At 35.1% G+C, this 20,282-nt stretch overlaps 1 protein-coding gene across 1 annotated transcript in view; it reads right to left on the bottom strand.

Annotated features, from left to right (window-relative positions):
• The window catches only part of Dgk (diacyl glycerol kinase 1), a 70,844-nt gene that overhangs the window by 38,910 nt on the left and 11,652 nt on the right, over positions 1-20,282 (bottom strand). Inside the window, exons 2-3 of the mRNA XM_085943256.1 lie at positions 16,052-16,125; positions 8,276-8,460 (exon numbers count right to left, since the gene is read on the bottom strand). Coding sequence (XP_085799382.1) covers positions 8,276-8,460; positions 16,052-16,125 — 259 coding nt within the window. The remainder of the gene's footprint in view (positions 1-8,275; positions 8,461-16,051; positions 16,126-20,282) is intronic.

Here is a 20,282-nt window from a genome sequence, read left to right as displayed (position 1 = left end):
AAACATAGGGTGCAGGATTGCGCTCAAGCTGTACTTGAGGAATTCAGGATGAATCCCGTCTCCCCCCGGTGCCTTTCCGTTCTTGAGCCTTTTCACAGCCGATTTTATCTCGGTGTGCGTGGGCGGGCAATCGGAAATGTCGGTCGCTCGGGGAATGTCCAAAAGTAAAGCTTCCGCAGATATGTCAAAGGGATCCAAGGGGGGTGGGCGGTTCAGCACTCCGCAGAAATGATTCTTCCAAATCTTCTTGACGCATTCTGCGTCAGACTCTATTGCTCCACTGGGACCACGAATGGCTCCGGGAGTCGGTGGTCGCCTGCCGCAGACTTCACGGGTGATTCGGAAGAGTTTCCTGGTGTCATTTCTGCTTGCTGCCTCCTCTGCCGCTTCAATTTGCCGGTTCATAAAATTGCGCTTGTCCAACCGCACGGATCGTTTGACTACCCTGTCTTGGGTCTGGTAGTCAGTCCGGCGGTCCTCGGTTCGGTCGGGGTCTCTCTCCTCGTCTCTCAGGGCTTTCAGCCTGGCTCGTTCACCAATTTCAACCCACGTTTCGTCAGACATCCACTTTGGCTGCTCACTCCTTCTGGTACCAAGGACGGTACGAGCCGACGACACAATCGCACTCTTTATGAGGCTCCAGTCCGCCTCAATGAGGTCGGATTCAGATTTGTGCCGCTCGTAGATACGATCTACACTATCTCGTACAGCAGTTTCGAAGTCGGTCCGAATTCTTCGGCGTCGGAGCTTCTCAACGTCAATTCGTTCGCACTTTGGAGGCCTCGCCTGGCGACTGAGTTTTACTCGGATGTTTCCAATAAGTAACTCATGATCGCTATGGATATCGGCGCCTCTGTAAGTACGCACGTCGAGAAGTTCCTTTCGGTGCTTCAAGCTGTATAAGAAGTGGTCAATCTGCGTCCTCGTGCGTCCATCAGGAGACGTCCACGTATATTTGTGAATGTCTTTGTGGGGAAAAACAGTGCCTCCGATTGCAAGCTCGTTCAGAGTGGCGAATTCTACGAGCCGCTCACCATTATCGTTGGGGTCACCGAGGCCGTGTCGTCCCATCACCGTGGGGCCAAGCACCGGGTCTGCTCCTACTCTCGCATTATAATCCCCCATTACAATCACGCGGTCTCTTCGGGGGATGGCGGAGACTGCCGCGTGGAGAGAATCGTAAAAAGCATCCTTTGTCTGCGCGTCGGCATCCTCAGTGGGGGCGTAGCACTGAAAGACGGTCAAGGAGCTACCAGGCGTCTTGAAGGAGGCACGTATCAGTCTCTCCGAGATTGGTTCCCATTTCACGAGGCAACGGGCCGCTCTCTTTGACATCAACACTGCCACTCCCTGGCGATGGTATTGCTCCTGACCTGAGTAGACAATAGAGTAACCCTCAATCAACTTTCTCCCGGCTCCTTTCCAGCGCACTTCGCTCAGCCCTAGGATGTCCACACCATAGGTGTGCATGATGCGTGTGGCGTGCAGGTCCTTTCCGGGGGTACGCAGGGTGCGAACATTATATGTCCCAATGCGCATACTCGAGTTGTTAGAGAGGATTACTCTACCTGTTTCATTGTCCATTTCCATGCAAGGTCGTCGTTTTACAGAGCCGGTTGTCGTCCGAGGCTGCTGTGTAGGTGTTTTGTTAATCTGTTTCGTTTAAGGAGGCAAGGTGATTAGCCCAGCGCTCCCGAGGCCTGAGCCACGAGGGCCCTGAAGGTCGGCTCGACCAGGTTTTTCTGTCGGGGATTTCCTTCCCTTAGCCAGAAGGCCAGTTTTATGGCGCCGGTCACTCGCCCTTCGCCCCCTGCTGTTAGCTACAGCGTACGCTGCATTGCCCGGAGGTCGCCACGGGGAGGCCAGCAGATGGGACTTGCTGGCAGTTTGGCATTTCCCAACTTTTGCTATGAACACATCTACTGGCGTCAATGTGCCGACACGAAAGAAAAAGAGCCGCCTATTTGGGTACCGCTGGTTGAAAATTATTTTTGTGCTTCATTCCATAATTAATAATAGTTTTTATAAAACTGTTTTTAAATCTCGGTAAATTACACACGAAAGAAAAAGAGCCGCCTATTTGGGTACCGCTGGTTTAAAATTATTTTTATGCTTCAATCCATAATTAATAATAGTTCTTATAAAACTATTTTTAATATCTTGGTAAATGACACACTCAAGAAAAAGCGCCGCCTATTTGGGTACCGCTGGTTGAAAATTATTTTTATGGTTGATTCCATAATTAATAATAGTTTTTATAAAACTATTTTTATTATCTTGGTAAATTACACATGCAAGAAAGAGAGCCGCCTATTTGGGTACCGCTGGTTGAAAATTATTTTTATGCTTCAATCCATTAATTAATAATAGTTTTTTTAAACTATTTTTATTATCATGGTAACTTACACACGCAAGAAAAAGCGCCGCCTATTTGGGTACCGCTGGTTTAAAATTATTTTTATGCTTCAATCCATAATTAATAATAGTTTTTATAAAACTATTTTTATTATCTTGGTAAATTACACATGCAAGAAAGAGAGCCGCCTATTTGGGTACCGCTGGTTGAAAATTATTTTTATGCTTCAATCCATTAATTAATAATAGTTTTTATAAAACTATTTTTATTATCATGGTAAATTACACACGCAAGAAAAAGAGCCGCCTATTTGGGTACCGCTAGTTTAAAATTATTTTTATGCTTCAATCTATAATTAATAATAGTTTTTTTAAACTATTTTTATTATCATGGTAACTTACACACGCAAGAAAAAGCGCCGCCTATTTGGGTACCGCTGGTTGAAAATTATTTTTGTGCTTCATTCCATAATTAATAATAGTTTTTATAAAACTGTTTTTATTATCTTGGTAAATTACACACTCAAGAAAAAGCGCCGCCTATTTGGATACCGCTGGTTGAAAATTATTTTTATGGTTGATTCCATAATTAATAATAGTTTTTATAAAACTATTTTTATTATCTTGTAAAATTACACACTTAAGAAAAAGCGCCGCCTATTTGGGTACCGCTGGTTGAAAAATATTTTTATGCTTTAATCCATAATTAATAATAGTTTTTATAAAACTATTTTTATTATTTTGGTAAATTACACACGCAAGAAAAAGAGCCGCTTATTTGGGTACCGCTGGTTGAAAATTATTTTTATGCTTCAATCCATAATTAATAATAGTTTTTATAAAACTATTTTTATTATTTTGGTAAATTACACACGCAAGAAAAAGAGCCGCCTATTTGGGTACCGCTGGTTGAAAATTATTTTTATGCTTCAATCCATAATTAATAATTGTTTTTATAAAACTATTTTTATTATTTTAGTAAATTACACACGCACGAAAAAGAGCCGCATATTTGGGTACCGCTGGTTGAAAATTATTTTTATGCTTCAATCCTTAATTAATAATAGTTTTTATAAAACTATTTTTATTATTATGGTAAATTACACACGCAAGAAAAAGCGCCGCCTATTTGGGTACCGCTGGTTTAAAATTATTTTTATGCTTCAATCCATAATTAATAATAGTTTTTATAAAACATTTTTATTATCATGATAAATTACACACGCAAGAAAAAGAGCCGCCTATTTGGGTACCGCTGGTTGAAAATTATTTTTATGCTTCAATCCATAATTAATAATAGTTTTTATAAAACATTTTTATTATCATGATAAATTACACACTCAAGAAAAAGAGCCGCCTATTTGGGTACCGCTGGTTGAAAATTATTTTTATGCTTCAATCCATAATTAATAATAGTTTTTATAAAACTATTTTTATTATTTTGGTAAATTACACACGCAAGAAAAAGAGCCGCTTATTTGGGTACCGCTGGTTGAAAATTATTTTTATGCTTCAATCCATAATTAATAATAGTTTTTATAAAACTATTTTTATTATTTTGGTAAATTACACACGCAAGAAAAAGAGCCGCCTATTTGGGTACCGCTGGTTGAAAATTATTTTTATGCTTCAATCCATAATTAATAATTGTTTTTATAAAACTATTTTTATTATTTTAGTAAATTACACACGCAAGAAAAAGAGCCGCCTATTTGGGTACCGCTGGTTGAAAATTATTTTTATGCTTCAATCCTTAATTAATAATAGTTTTTATAAAACTATTTTTATTATCATGGTAAATTACACACGCAAGAAAAAGCGCCGCCTATTTGGGTACCGCTGGTTTAAAATTATTTTTATGCTTCAATCCATAATTAATAATAGTTTTTATAAAACATTTTTATTATCATGATAAATTACACACGCAAGAAAAAGAGCCGCCTATTTGGGTACCGCTGGTTGAAAATTATTTTTATGCTTCAATCCATAATTAATAATAGTTTTTATAAAACATTTTTATTATCATGATAAATTACACACTCAAGAAAAAGAGCCGCCTATTTGGGTACCGCTGGTTGAAAATTATTTTTATGCTTCAATCCATAATTAATAATAGTTTTTATAAAACTATTTTTATTATTTTGGTAAATTACACACGCAAGAAAAAGAGCCGCTTATTTGGGTACCGCTGGTTGAAAATTATTTTTATGCTTCAATCCATAATTAATAATAGTTTTTATAAAACTATTTTTATTATTTTGGTAAATTACACACGCAAGAAAAAGAGCCGCCTATTTGGGTACCGCTGGTTGAAAATTATTTTTATGCTTCAATCCATAATTAATAATTGTTTTTATAAAACTATTTTTATTATTTTAGTAAATTACACACGCAAGAAAAAGAGCCGCCTATTTGGGTACCGCTGGTTGAAAATTATTTTTATGCTTCAATCCTTAATTAATAATAGTTTTTATAAAACTATTTTTATTATCATGGTAAATTACACACGCAAGAAAAAGCGCCGCCTATTTGGGTACCGCTGGTTTAAAATTATTTTTATGCTTCAATCCATAATTAATAATAGTTTTTATAAAACATTTTTATTATCATGATAAATTACACACGCAAGAAAAAGAGCCGCCTATTTGGGTACCGCTGGTTGAAAATTATTTTTATGCTTCAATCCATAATTAATAATAGTTTTTATAAAACATTTTTATTATCATGATAAATTACACACTCAAGAAAAAGAGCCGCCTATTTGGGTACCGCTGGTTGAAAATTATTTTTATGCTTCAATCAATTAATAATAGTTTTTATAAAACTATTTTTATTATCATGGTAAATTACACACGCAAGAAAAAGAGCCGCCTATTTGGGTACCGCTGGTTGAAAATTATTTTTATGCTTCAATCCATAATTAATAATAGTTTTTATAAAATTATTTTTATTATCTTGTAAAATTACACACTCTCGAAAAAGCGCCGCCTATTTGCGTACCGCTGGTTGAAAATTATTATTGTTTATATTTTTTTATTTTTCGGGATTTCGGCCTTCGGGATTCCGGCCATTCGGGATTTCGGCCGTTAGGGATTTCGTCCATTCGGGATTTCGGCATTCGGGATTTCGGCCTTCGGGATTTCGGCCTTCGGGATTTCGTCCGGCACCCCCCGTTTACACGTGCATGGATTTACTGCTGACAGTACGTATTATTGTGGCCATAACAAGAAAATGCACGTGTAAACACGTATAATCTTAGAAGTTACAAGATTGCATGCATGGATCAAAAAAGTTCAGAAGCTTCTAAATTTTCAAGCGACAGTTGGAATTTGTGAGATATCTGCGCCTGCCCAGTAGAACGATAGTGGCGAACCTGCTGGAGAAAAAAACGAACTACGCCGCTCAAAATATTTTTGATGTTTACTAATTTTCACAACCTCTCAATTAACACATTCCATGCTGGCCAGTTAATTACCACATCACGGTCACTGTGTATCAATTAGTATGATAATTAAATGTGGTAATTAACTCGTCAGCAGTGAAAGTATTAGGTCTAATGGCCACGCGTCTAGCACGTCTTTAGCGGTGAAAGTCTTAATGACAACATAAAATGACAACACCGCGTCTCGATTATAATACGTCTTGAAGAATGGGATTGGCGATTTTTGAGCGTCATTTTGAGGTTAACCGAATTTGACGACCTGTTAAATGCTTCTATAAAATTACAACATCGCGTCTCACTTACTCTTAAAGAATGAGATTGGCTAGGCAGTCTGCACTTTTACGACGTGTAAACAGTTATTATCGCGATAGTTTAACATACACAGTATTGGTGCCACTAAATCCATGCATGTTGTGTACAGGCGCTATTCTGCCCTTCTAAGGAAGAAGGCAGTAACTGACTCTCACACACTTTCGAGATAAATGACATAATGTGGTTTTTTTCCAACTTTAGTACTGTGAATTAATCAAAAACGGTGATAATTTTTATTAGTAGGATGTTAAAATACAAATAAAGTAATAATAAACAAGCACTAAATGCAATAAATAGGTGCAATTACTGGCTTTTTGCTACGAAATTTGTATTATTTTAGCAAATGTCCATTTTTCACTAAGGATTTTAACGGTATTTTAGTGATAATTCTGATTTTAAAGTGGACAAAATATATAGCTTTCAAAATTACCTAACGGATGGCATTCATAACTCAATTTCACAAATTTTGCGAGTTACTGCCTTCTTCCTTGGAATGGCAGTATTATTCTCAATAGTGGTTTATCGCGTAAGCATTTGTTTCGGAATGGTGCCTTCAAACCAGTCAAAACCGCTACTAAGCATGCACGCCTAGTTGTATTATTCTAATTGTTAGGATTTTATTCTACTGAGGGCACGAATATCTAATTACTGGAAGTACACATGCCATACTGCCATATCTGTCGTGTGGAATCCACAGTACGCCACATACATAAATCGTCTCGAAGCGGTCCAAAAGCCATTTCGTAAGCACGTCAATTTTAAAGCTTACTGTTATGATTTATCTAATTCTATTTCGACCACTGGAACTTTTATGGTACCATCTTTGGAAAGTCGACGTTCTATATCTGATTAATATTTTCTTTTTAAAATTATCAATGGTTTTGTTGACTCGCGAAACCTACTCGAAAGGGTGGGTTTCCATTGTCCATCAAGATTTACGCGAAACCAAACTTTTTATCATATCAGCCGTAGCTAGGGATTCCAATCCCGAGCTATTTTCGATACCTATGAATCCCGAGATTTCGGGATTGATTATTTTTATCAATTTTTATGGAAAATAAAATAAAAGCGAAAATATAACAGAAAAATACTTTTAATAAAAATAACTACATTAGAAATAAACTGAGTTTGAATGAAGTTTCATTTATACCCATGTGTAGGTTGCCGATTTATTTTATTTTTTCACATAAATTATTAAAAATGGAAAAATTGGAAAAAACAATGCTTCGCACTTTTAACAAAGTAATTCCACCATGATATCATACGTTTTACGGCAGTTTCATATTTGGCTGACTAATTAGATTTATGAAGCGGAAAGGCCATAAGTACGCCATGATTATTTGCTTTACTATTTTAAATCTCGCTAATCCATTCATTAAGTCTTTACTATCAGAAAAAGCAATCTCCTATTAAATTCACATTATTATTTATATTACAATATTATTTACTCCGTTAAACTTGTGTATTTCCAAGATTGAATGTATACGATATTAACAATAAATGTCTTCAATAGTATAAATTATACTAGATTTATTTTTCACCGATTTTATCAATGTTATTTGTAAATATAAAAATTTTGTATTAACAATGGAAGAAATGCCAATCCCGGAATTGTCAAATTGTAATCCCGAAATCCCGGGATCAGAATTTTGGCTCGGGATTGGATTCCCTAGTCGTAGCGGTTCTAATTATGCACAAAACTCTTTTATTCGGCGCTCTTGTTTAAATTATAAAATATATTTCTCCACCGTTGATCCTTTTAATAATTGACCTGTTTCATTTAAACGCGCTATCTCCAAAATTTTGTATAAATAGATATATATATTTATATATATTAATATTTTTTTTATGTTACTTTTTTTGTATATAATTTAATTATTCATTATTCTTCCTCATTTTTCTCATGTAATTTTCTTATGTAATTTCTTTATATTTATATTATTCTTACTCTCTATCTTGTTAGGCTTAACTATATTATAATGTATACATGGAAACTTTGCTGGTTGCAATAACTTTTCATTATTATATTTAAAATTTTTATAATCAATATGTACCTAACTGTTTGTTTCCTTAATAAATGAAATGAATAAAATACCGATGTCGTATAATATTATGGTGGTCACAGTACCTACTTTATATAAGTATTATTTGAAACAAAATCCTCACCTGTTCTTTGCGTCCTGGCATCCGCAGACTGCGGCCGATGTGGAGCGAGGTGGAGCCTCTCCGTGAGACCCTGCAGCCTGGAGACGATGCTTTCTCGCTGTGTCTGGCTGGTGGTGGAAGCCGAGGCCCGCTCGTCGGCGTCCGTCGCCAGTGGAGACCGCCGGACGAACGAGAGGAAAAGATGTCTACAACAAAATAAGACAAATTATCACGTTATTTAATTTAAATGTGTTGGTACAGGTCGGTGAGGATAAGGAAGAGCTTCCTCTAGATCAGTGATTACCAACTTTTTTGGGTTGGTGAAACCCTTGACATTTTAAAGATGTCGCGGTACCTGTCAACATTCGCATACGTCTTCTCTATGTCTCCCTGTCTCTTTATATCTCATGGTTACATGTAAATTGTACGTTATTACATTTTACCGTAGCACAGTTCACCGTGAGCTTTCTTATCGGAAAGAGATGACTGTATACTATACTCTGCCATTCTTAGTAGTATTGACTTATATGTTCCTGATAATTATCTTATAAATCGGGAGAATCAGTTGTTTGTTCTCCCAAAGAGCAGAACTAACCTACCATCGCTGACGCCAGTTGGGAGGGCAATAACTCTGTTCAACCAAATCGCTTCGGATGTTGATATATTCCACCTACGTGAGGATGAGTGCAGGTGGACGTTATTTTATAAAATAGGGTCCACATAGCTCATTCGGTGTGCTTCCATGCTTTATATATATTTTTTTATAATTTTGTACTCGTACCTTTTTCCTTTACTTTTCATACTGTTTTTGTGATACTGCATATATTTATTTCTTCTTTACACTGTTTCTTTTTTTTAAATGTCATGTTGTGACCGTCTTAAATTTATAATTTGTAATGTTCACGGTATATTAAAAAAAATGTATTTAATTGAATTGAATCTCAGTACTATACGACCCGAAGAGGTTGGACGGTCTTTAATATACCTACGACCATATATTTCCGATACAACATTTCACGGTGAAGTGTGATACGGTGAACTGCATACGTACATATTTCCGGACACGCTCTTGTGTGTACGCGTCAATGACATTATTAATGGACGACGCACTCAATACAGTTGCTAGCAAGTAAATTCGCGCATTCGCATGTATAGGTAGACGTCACGCAATTTCCATTATGCGATATCACGCATCGGGAATTTATAGCAATATGACCTTTATTGTAATGGCGTTAGAGCAGTGTTTCTAATGTCAATGGTCATTTGAGCGAACCCGTTCGAACCGAACCATTCGGCAGACCCAACAAAAAGCATCAGGAATTTATAGCAATATCACCTTTATTGTAATGGCGTTAGAACAGATTATGCCATTCGGTAGACCGGACAATAAAGTGAGTGTCATTTTTTTCCCCAGATGATTCGTCCATATTAATGACAATTGGTACGCGTAGATAGAGCATTCGCCACCTGGCTTCAGGCACACCTTCATAATATTAATAAAAATCACGACATCGACGAATCCCACATAAATATAAAGTAATACAGAACTACACGCAATAAAATGTAATAGTTCCTCTAATTTGGTTTTCCCATCTGATAGATAAAAAAAGGGATGCGGCACGAATGGCATGCTCGAGTGGGCAAATATCCACCGGCGTATCGACCTGTTTACAGAGCCAGCCGATTCATTACGCTGCGAGTCCGGCCCTGTACCAGTTAGCGCCCCTCGCCGCCCCTGTAGCGAAGGGCGTTCTATTTTGGTCCAAATATCAAATAACAGAGTGGAACTCGATACGCGGGCCTCTGACAGTTTGTACAGGCGATTTACGAAGTCGCTGTAATTAGCTCTATAAATTAAATCCTATTATGACGGTTTGTTTTGTATTTAGTATTTTATTAAGTAAAGGTTTTTAATAGGTAATTAGGTATTAATTATTTTTTTATTCAACAAATAATTCACAAGATTTAAGAATGTAACATTCTAATTATTGAACATACATCATTTTGAAAACACTTTCTTCAAACATCTTTTTTCAAAAAAGATTTTTTCTATTGGTTATAATATATTTTCTCAAAAGTGTTCGGTTAGGTAATTAAATTATATCTAATAATAACATGCACATATCCGTGGTGAAGAGTGGAGGTATGCTGTGGATATCCGACATAAATAGTATAAGTACACTAAACTTTGCCAAACATACTTATTTGTTTTCATTTAACTAAGGATACAAATTGCTGGTGGTGTTAGTTTTTTAAATTCAATTAAACCAGAGACAATTTTATATTTTCAGAGATATATCATTATCAAAATCGTGGAATCCAGAAATAGATCCAGAATCGATAGGAACCCGACATACTTCTTCATGCCTTTTCGTAGATGTATAACACATTAAATTGTAGTGTCAGTTAATACTTTATATACATATAGTCGATATATTATGTTTCACATTCATCACTGTCAAACTATTATGAGAGTATCTTACCAATTTTTTTGTCATTCACGAGTCGATTAAAATAAACGATTCATTTGTAATTTACGTGTCAGCTTATTTTTCAAATTCAGAATTATCCATTTTAATATGTTTTCTCCATGGCTTTGTCCCTTGTCGCTCTCTCCTACACATTTACATATTTTTTCTCGTGCTTTACAGATAGACAAATACATCAAGAAAAATATATAAAATGTTTAATTAGACTTTGAAGGAGTACTTACGCATCACAAACATTACTTTTAAATAATAATAATAATATTTTATTAACGGAAGTTCATGGATTGTCATGTATATATTGATCACTAAGTCATGTTTAAATCCATTTCATGGACAATTCTATAATGTATATAGTGATGTAAAAACTGCTTCTTATATGTGTGGATCAGAACCAGCTTGTCCAACCCACAAAAACAAAAAAAATGAGTTAGACATCTCATTGCTATTAAATATTTATTTTTTGTCAAGTTCAAATATGACTAAAATTGTCTAAAATTGACTAAAATTGAAAAAATTGTCATCTAAGTAACTACCATCTACAGTGATTTCTTCCAATCATATAAAATAATTCATTATGAGTGCCATATTTGTATATTCCACATAAAAATGCCGGACAAATCTGACATTCGTGAAATGCTGGAAGAAATAGATACAAGCCTTCAAGTGATTCATCTGATAAATTATCAGGTATTTTTCTGAAACAATATAGCACACCACATCCTCTGGGAATGTCCTAAAATATGTATGGAGAAGAAAGAGCTGCTCAAGTCAGTTCAACCAGCTGTTGGGACCATCGGACCGTTCGACCTGGTCGCCACAAAGGCCAATTTTATTGCATTTAGAAAATATGCGGCGTCATACTGCCAACGTGATGATCTCTTCACTTAGAATGTTCGGCAGCTTTGTATTAGCTTTAATTTGTTACTTACTACAATTTTTAATATTGCCTATCTCTCCCATGGGTACCTTGACTTAAAGTCATGTAAATTCAGTCAAAGCACATTTGAGTGCATGGCTACTTAGTCTTGGGTAACTGTCACCCCAGTGATAGTAAAATAATGTCCAAACGTAGGGTTCTGTGATACGCCCGATTAAGACCGGTGAAAAATCAATCAATCAATCTTCAATGAAACAATATTGAGTTTTTTTTTCAATGAATCTATAAAAATAATAATAAATATCTCTAAATAATTGTGGGTTGAACAAGTCTGGTTCTGGTCCACATTATGTAAGTTTATAGTCCGTTAATCTTCAGACCCTCATTATTGATGACTTGACAAGTGACATCCCAAAGTGGCGCCAGTTCATTACCTTCTCGACGAACCCTGTCGTACCCCGACTGAACAGGACTTACCACAACCCATCGAAAAGATTAGTTTCACACGTCGGCTCTCCGATATCGTAAACACCCTGTAGATATTTCATCAAACCCTGTAAATAAAGCGGTAGAATCAACAAAACTGTCTGTTCCGTTAGGTAAATCTATTTACACATGTATACAATATACATGGATTAATTAGTCATGGAAACTGGTTCTACTATTTATATAAGGCGTATGTACTTACTTACATATTTATTTACGCGGAGAATTTTATTTCGGTAAAATTCTATAAATAAATACCTACTTACATAGTGGACAGTTACAAACATTCTATATTACATATAAATTTGAAATCACTTCAGAAAAATATTTAACCCCTGGGATTCACCGTGTCCGGAAACTTGTACGTATGCAGTTCGCCGTATCACACTTCACCGTGAAATGTTGTAACGGAAATATATGGACGTATTTCTTTTATTTTGTTGACTGTCAATTCATGGTGGAACTGCATTGTATTGTTGTTTTTATTTAATAAAACGCAATTTTTTTGTAGTACTTATTCCACTTTTATACAATAGAGTTGAAAATGTCCCTCTGAGGCGGACGAAACCGGTCCTAATCTATTGTATAAAAGTGGAATAAGTACTACAAAAAAAATTGCGTTTTATTAAATAAAAACAACAATATGGACGTATATTAAAGACTGTCCAACCTCTTTGGGTCGTATAGTATTGACATAAAATAATTTATGTCTAAATAAACACGCGGTTCTTGTCGGTTTACACTTTACAGAGAGCCAGCAGCAAACAAATTTTGAAAATAGCCGATATATTGGATTATTTGTTAGGTTAGGTTAGGTTAGATTTTCGTTCTTAAATTCATGAATTTTGCCAAAATCAGATATGAAAATGGAATTAATGTTTATATTGAATCTAATAAAATTGGAGACCGTATAGTGTATAGTATACGGTTATCTCTTTCAGATATGAAAGCTCACGGCGAACTGTGCCACGGTGTAATGTTTTACGCACAATTTACATGTAACCGGGATTCACACAAATGTGATTTACCAACTAAGCTAGCTATATGTGCCCTATACAATTGTGACGAATTTATCTATTGTTTATACAATTCTCTCAGAAGCGCTTCCTAAATAATTGCATAATATACATAATTTGACGAAATACGACGATTTTAACCAGTAGTTGTTACATGAATTCTTATGTACAAGTATATTCAGTATATATATGGAATGTTACATTTTCAAATCTTGTGTCTTATTCGTTGAATAAAAGAAATAGTTTACTTAATAATTGCGTTATTGTTTGGCTATCGGATTTTATATTTTAAATCAAAGTATTAATATATACCTTAATTACTAAATGGTATCGGGATGTCTCCAAACTTTTGTTATAACGTACTTGCATTTGCTAATAATTTAATAAACTATTTTTTTATTCAACGAATAAAATTTACACAATTAATACAACATTCTTTATTGAACATGCATACTTTGAAAAACACATCAGAGAAAAGAAAACACCTCAGACCTTAGACTATAGATACATCTAGACGCCACCCGTTGCATTGCTAAATGAAGCCGCGTGCCTTGCGTTTGGCTTGTGAGCGAGTGAACGAATTCGTCAACAAATGTTCGAGACCATAAGACCATAACACCACAAATACCAACGTGTGTTTCCGTTAATGCTGCCCATCACATGTCACACACACGACACAACCATCTGAACTATATACATAACATCGGGGGTAAGACTCAAACGTCGAACATCCCCCCGATATACAATGACTATAAATTTAGTAATAAAAATATTTTTCCATTAAAAAAATCACTGATTGGAAACAAAACGTATTAATTAACATCATCCCCCCAATATATCGATACAATGATGCCCCGTGGGGTACGCAGATTGAGCGTCGCTTGGGGGCGGTAGTTACTCGAAGGGCGGCAAATCGAGGAGAACCATTTGGTATATATAGATATAGCTACCTAAATTTAGTAATATGGAAAATATCCATTAAAAAGGTCACTGGTTGGAAAAAAAAACGTATTAATTAACATAAATGTTTTAACAGGACTGTATTTTTTGTCGTGTTTGCGATGTCTAGTTTACTTCCGTTGCCTTTCGACGTCTTTGGTAACCAGAAACGATCTGAGTATTAACCAACGCACGGAAATTGCGTTGGCCGTCGAAACTAAAGACGCCCACGTACCGCTCATCGTCCACGATTTAATTTTGTTTTCAGTGGTATATATTTTGTTAGTAGGTATTGTATCCATAAAACACATTTCATAGATATTGGAGTCATGAAAGGATGATAAAAAATACTGTATAAAAAAGGGGCGGAATTTTGGCGCTACCTAGGAGCGGAATTTTGTCTAGGGACGTCACTGCCGATATATTATATGAAGACTATGATGTTGAAGAATTTAAAATGAAGATCAAAACTGAAAGTTTCATTTCTCGCCGAATACAGTATTTTTTAAAACTATGTAAGTATATTATTGCATAGATATATGTCGTTTTTTTAATTAGAAGTATAAAACGGAGCTGAATTTAGTGAAACGAAACGTGACAGACATAGGAAACAGGGCGCATTTTCCGGGCGGAAATTGGCAACTAGGATTCGTTGTTTAACGGGGCAGGGCGGTTTTTATTGCGCCCCTTTCTACGAGAGAAGACAACACTACAAATGAAGCAAAATAACTAACTCGATCACTCGAAATAAATGAGTGACAACCAAAGTGTTTGAACTATATTATAATATAACAAATAAATATAATTATTTCACAAAGTACATAATACATCATATATCGTCAGAGCTAATTAAAGCTCTTATTAGATAAAAGAACTTTTATAAATACGCATTACGTATTAGAAATTTTAATGGTAGTTCGATTTTCAAACCGAACTATTGTAAGTGCTGTTTGTTGTATTGGTAACAAGTGTTATTATTTTTATCCTTCAATTGGCAACCCGGAAAACAAAATGGTGGTTCGCATTCTGGTTTGACGTCTCTCGTTTTGTTTACACAAACTACGTACGCATTTCTCGATGTCTTATGTGAATATTTATCTTAAAACAGTAAATATAGTATATTTCTAAAATTACGAGTTGCTCAACGTGCCAAGGAAATGTGCATAACGCAGAACGATTACAAAAAAAACAAATTAATAAGATAAGCAGATTAAATAGCAATAGGCTGGATAACCGCTGGACAAAAGTCGTCATATAATGGTACCCCAGGCGCACTAAACGTCCACAAAGACGCTCTAAGCCCCCCTGAATGGATTAATTCTTAAAGTTCGATTAATGTACGTGGTAAAGAGGAACTAGGGACCGATAAGAGTGGAGGGAGCTAGGGTAAGCCTTCATCCAGCAGTGTTTCGACCCCTGTTGATTATGATGACGACGACATATCATTGACGAGGGAGTATTTTTTAAGTATTTATAACTAAATTTTAAATTCAAATGACTGCTTTAATACAGATATATGTAGGAATATGTGACGCGTGAAATGTTAAATTGAAATCGAATTTAATTATATTTTTTTTTACCATGTCTGATCCTAATATGATCATATGGGCCTCCACAGAGTGAAGGTTTATAGTAACAGATTTTGTTTTTACCAGAAATGGATAATAGCCACTTGCTCAACGTATTAGATCCATACTATGTATCCAAACAATATACTATGTAGGTATTTGCCGGACCCAGGAATCGAACCTGGGACCCACGACATTATAAGTCTACGCTTAAGCCGGTATTTATGAATTCTAAGTTTTCAAGGCAAACTAACAAACACTATCAAGTTTAGTATGCACTATTTATGTCGGATCTTAATAGCTTGCCTTCACCCTTCGTCACTGAAATACCTATATAATATACGATTGTATATTATATAGGTATTATATAGATAATACAATAATGATATTATAATATAACCAATGAAAAATTACGATCTTACCTGGATAGATCATCAGGTGTTTTGACGTCCAGGAATGTATCCAAGAATCTTCTGAAGCCCTCATAGTCGATATCCTAAAACAATAAGAAAACAAAGATAAGTACCCACATTATAAACACAAATAACATGCCACGGTAATAGCAGGGAATTCAGAAATAATGGGAACTGTAATACCTAACGGGTGTGGAGTGACAGGTAAGCGAACTCGAGTGTGGAAGAATATGGGATAAACTTAAACACGAGTCAAGAATAAGTCATTCTAAGCTTATAATTCGTTCTGACCATTGCTCTCAGTTTATACACTGACGCTCATCCAGTATGGGTGTATTTCAAGGTTGCAACACACACTATCTATCATGTGTGGTTTATTTTCGTAGGACACTCACATATTCAAAACCCTGCGTCAAAATGTAGTGCATTGGGGTATAGCCTATCGGAATTTCATTTATTAATCTGTTCTGTAGGTAATAGTTATAGACTAAACTACCCTAATACAGGGAATAAAACTAACTTTTTGCATTAAAATGCTTGACGTTATTTAGTTGCGAAGTCAGCTGTATTATGTAACTTTTTTATGTTCGTCAATAATTTTGCTGAAGGCCCGCCCTAACTGACTTAGTCACCCATTTGCAAAACAAAAAATCAATTTTCATGTACAAAAAATCAATTGAAAAAAATTGTGTGTATAGCGAGCAAGCTAAACATTGTTAAATTATTTACGATGATGACAATATTTTTGTAGAACTAAAACCGATTTTTTAAAAAATGCACTAAGTGTACCAATTTTATTTTTCACTTCCGAATGGCGAAGTCCAGGGTTCTCAACCGGTCGGTCGATCCAAAGCGCAAAGTGTTCAACCAGTGTGTGCTTCCCGTAATCACATATGCGTGTGAAACATGGACCCTAAGTAAAAGAGAGATCCAGAAACTTAGAGTAGCAAAACGTGGTATGGAGAGGTGCAAGCTGGGCATAACGCGAAAGGACAAAAAGAGGAATGGGTGGATAAGGAAGCAGACAAGGGTTTGCGATGTAATAGAGTTCATTAAAAGCCTCAAATGGAGATGGGCTGGACATATAGCTCGAAAAAGAGACAACTTTTGGACAAATTTAGTCATCCAGTGGTATCCAAGAGGTACAAAACGTCCGCAAGGTAGACCTAAAGCCCGCTGGATCGATAAAATGATAAAGTTCTGCGGAAGTACGCGGCAGAACAACGCACAGGACCAAAAGAAGTACAAGCAGCTTGAAGAGGGCTTCATCTAGCAGTGGATAGATTCAGGCTGATGATGATGATTAGAAGAAATAGTGGGTTGTTTAATAAGAGATTTATTGATTTTAATGAGTTTCATAATATTTACAGCTTACAAACATTACCTTTAATAATGTCCGAATTCTAATTCAAAGCATCGCAATAGTGTTTCCATTGATGTAGGTAATTTAGAATTTACGTTGACATAATTAAAATCTTTTGATATAATATTATGAAAAGTATTGAATCCATAAAAATACTCATATTTAAAGGACGTCTATCTTAGAATAATTGTATCATGTTTTAGAACTAGGTGCATATTTATGTGAATCCTCACATTTTCTTATATGACATTTATATATTATGTAAACGAAATATCGAACACATTTGACGGATGATCACCTTACGGCAGCGGTTTCCAACCTGGGAGGCGCGCCACCCAGGGGAGGCGCGATCTATTGCCAGGGGAGGCGCCAAAATTTTTGAATAAATTATTTTTTATACCATAATATCTACAAATAAATAAAAGTTCATATCTTAACGTAACAGTGAAAATTCAGTGCATGAATGTTTATTTTAATATATAATACATATATTTAAATCCTATTAAAAAAATATTTGGAGCGGAGAAATTTTAAAATGGCGCTTTTGCAAACGCTCTGTTTCGGTAATGCACAAAACGACCGCTGGTTGCATGAAAACAATAACCTCAAATTTAAATGTCACTCGTAGCTAAAGTGTCAACTGAAGCGTGTAAGCAGGGTGTGATATTTTTTTTTTTAATTGTTTTTGACGTGATTTCTTTAATATAATATAACAATAATACATGTCTCCACTTTTAAATGATTTCTACGCCAGATATATTGAAGCAAACAAAAATCTATTTCCTGAGTTCTTGGTTAGTTTGCTAATGCATTTTTCATATAATTTTATTAATAGTAAAAAAAGTCGCCTGCGGCGCTGCTTTGTTTCAGGACTATTAAATATTTTTAATATATGGGTGAAAGATCCTGGCCTGTGGGCCCTATTCACTATGTGGAGCTCATGATAGAATCCATTAATTTTTGTCAATGAACGATGATGAATTTGGTTGACTTCTTTTAAAATTGATTGTGGTAATAAACAAGCTCATTCGTCGCATGAAAAAAAAATTAATTAAAAAATGAATTTGATATAAGTAAGTAGTAAAAACTTGTGTGTTAAAAAAGTGTCTGTATTATTTAATGAAATAAAGGGAGGGAGGCGCCAAGATTAGATTTTTTTTAAAGGGAGGCGTAGTAACATAAAGGTTGGAGACCACTGCCTTACGGTAAAGCCTTTACTCAGTCTTTCTACAAGAGGCACCTAGCGGAAAAATACGAAGCTTGCAATTACAGACATGTTTTTGATAATTTACAATTTAAACTGTATTAATTAATAAATATGTATCTGAAAACATTAAAAAGAAAACTATTTTTTATTTTAAGTCAAAGATAAACCTATAATTTAAGAAAAATGTTAAAAACTGTGAATTTTTGGAGGATTCCACGTTATATTACATATTATTTTATATTAAATATTAAATATTTATTATTAAATTTAGTTTATTAAATTTTCTATTTTTTGTGATAGAGATTTTTGACCAATTCATAATTTTAATATTTTTTATATTCATTTTAAAACATCGATTTTTATAAAAATACAAATGTGTATAACTTTAAATCTTTTTATTTATATCAAATCTTATTTAGGTATGGTCCCAATATTGAAGCTCGATTTGATATAGGTAAATATAGCAAGCATGCTATAAAAAATACGAAAATAGGAAAATTATTTTATTTTTACAGATAATTAACGATATTTTGCCTTTTAAAATAGATATTTTTAGCTTTTAACACAGTCACTGCTGACCAGTTAATTACCACAACTCGATCAGTTCTCAAAACATGCCTGGCATGTAGCAATTAGCATGATAATTAAATGTGGTAATTGACTGGTCAGCAGTGAATGTATATTGTGTATCTAATGGCCACACGCCAGGCGTGTTTTGAGCACTGACTGTGTTAAGAGCATACATAAGTGAAACGGCAAATAATTTTCAACAGTAGGTGTAACGAAATTTCGCAGTCGTCGCCAATCGGAGACTGAAAGTCGAGGTGTGAGCACGTCAATTTGTTTTGTGATGACGTCGGAGGAATATATTCTTAAATCGTGTAAAGATGACTAAAAAACGTTCCGCATGTACTTGAAAAAGAAAACATGTCAATGAATATACTATTATTATTACGAATATAATAATAAGCATAACATTAAAAGGACGCATGTTGAATTTTTATGACAAATTGTATTTCGTTCGGCTCGCGTCATTTGCACAATCGCCTAATCACGATCTTTTTAGACGATGCCTCAGCTGAAGTATAGCCTTAAAAAAAGCAACAACAAAAATTCTCATAAGATTCTTATGAGAAGTCGACCGCCATGAAAATTAAGATAAAAAGAAGCTCTCAGCCTTGAAAAGGTTGGGTACCCAATAGCATAGACTAGTTCCGGGCAACTCGAATATCAAACAATTTATATAAAAGTTTTACATTACTGCGCTAAAATATTTCTGTACATATTTTGTGACCCATGTGCATCGTCTGGAATATACATTACGAAAGGATAAAATAAATGTAAGTAATAAAATAATATCGCTTAGAGAACCACAGTGGGTAGGAGAGGCATTCAATGTCTATGTCTATTTTGATAAACGTCAGGACAGGATAAGGTCTTTTGAAAAATATTTGAAAAATCGCCCACCTCTGAACTCACCTATATAAAACTTGGACAAATCCGCGCGACCCTTTTTTATATGCGAGAGGTAAAAATATTTTTTTTTCGGGATCACAACATTTATTTAGGAGGGGGGGGGGGGAAACTTTCTAAACTTTCGCCGGAGCGCTACCCCACGCCGGAGTAATAATAAAAAGAGTTTGAGAATGATTCGAGGCGAGTTTTTCGAA

This window comes from Rhyacophila brunnea, unplaced genomic scaffold (genome assembly GCF_057557595.1).
Source record: "Rhyacophila brunnea isolate RB1 unplaced genomic scaffold, BYU_Rbru_1.0 scaffold_15, whole genome shotgun sequence".
Lineage (NCBI taxonomy): Eukaryota > Metazoa > Arthropoda > Insecta > Trichoptera > Rhyacophilidae > Rhyacophila > Rhyacophila brunnea.
Note: the sequence above shows the minus strand (reverse complement) of the source record. Positions and strands in the feature narration are given on the sequence as shown.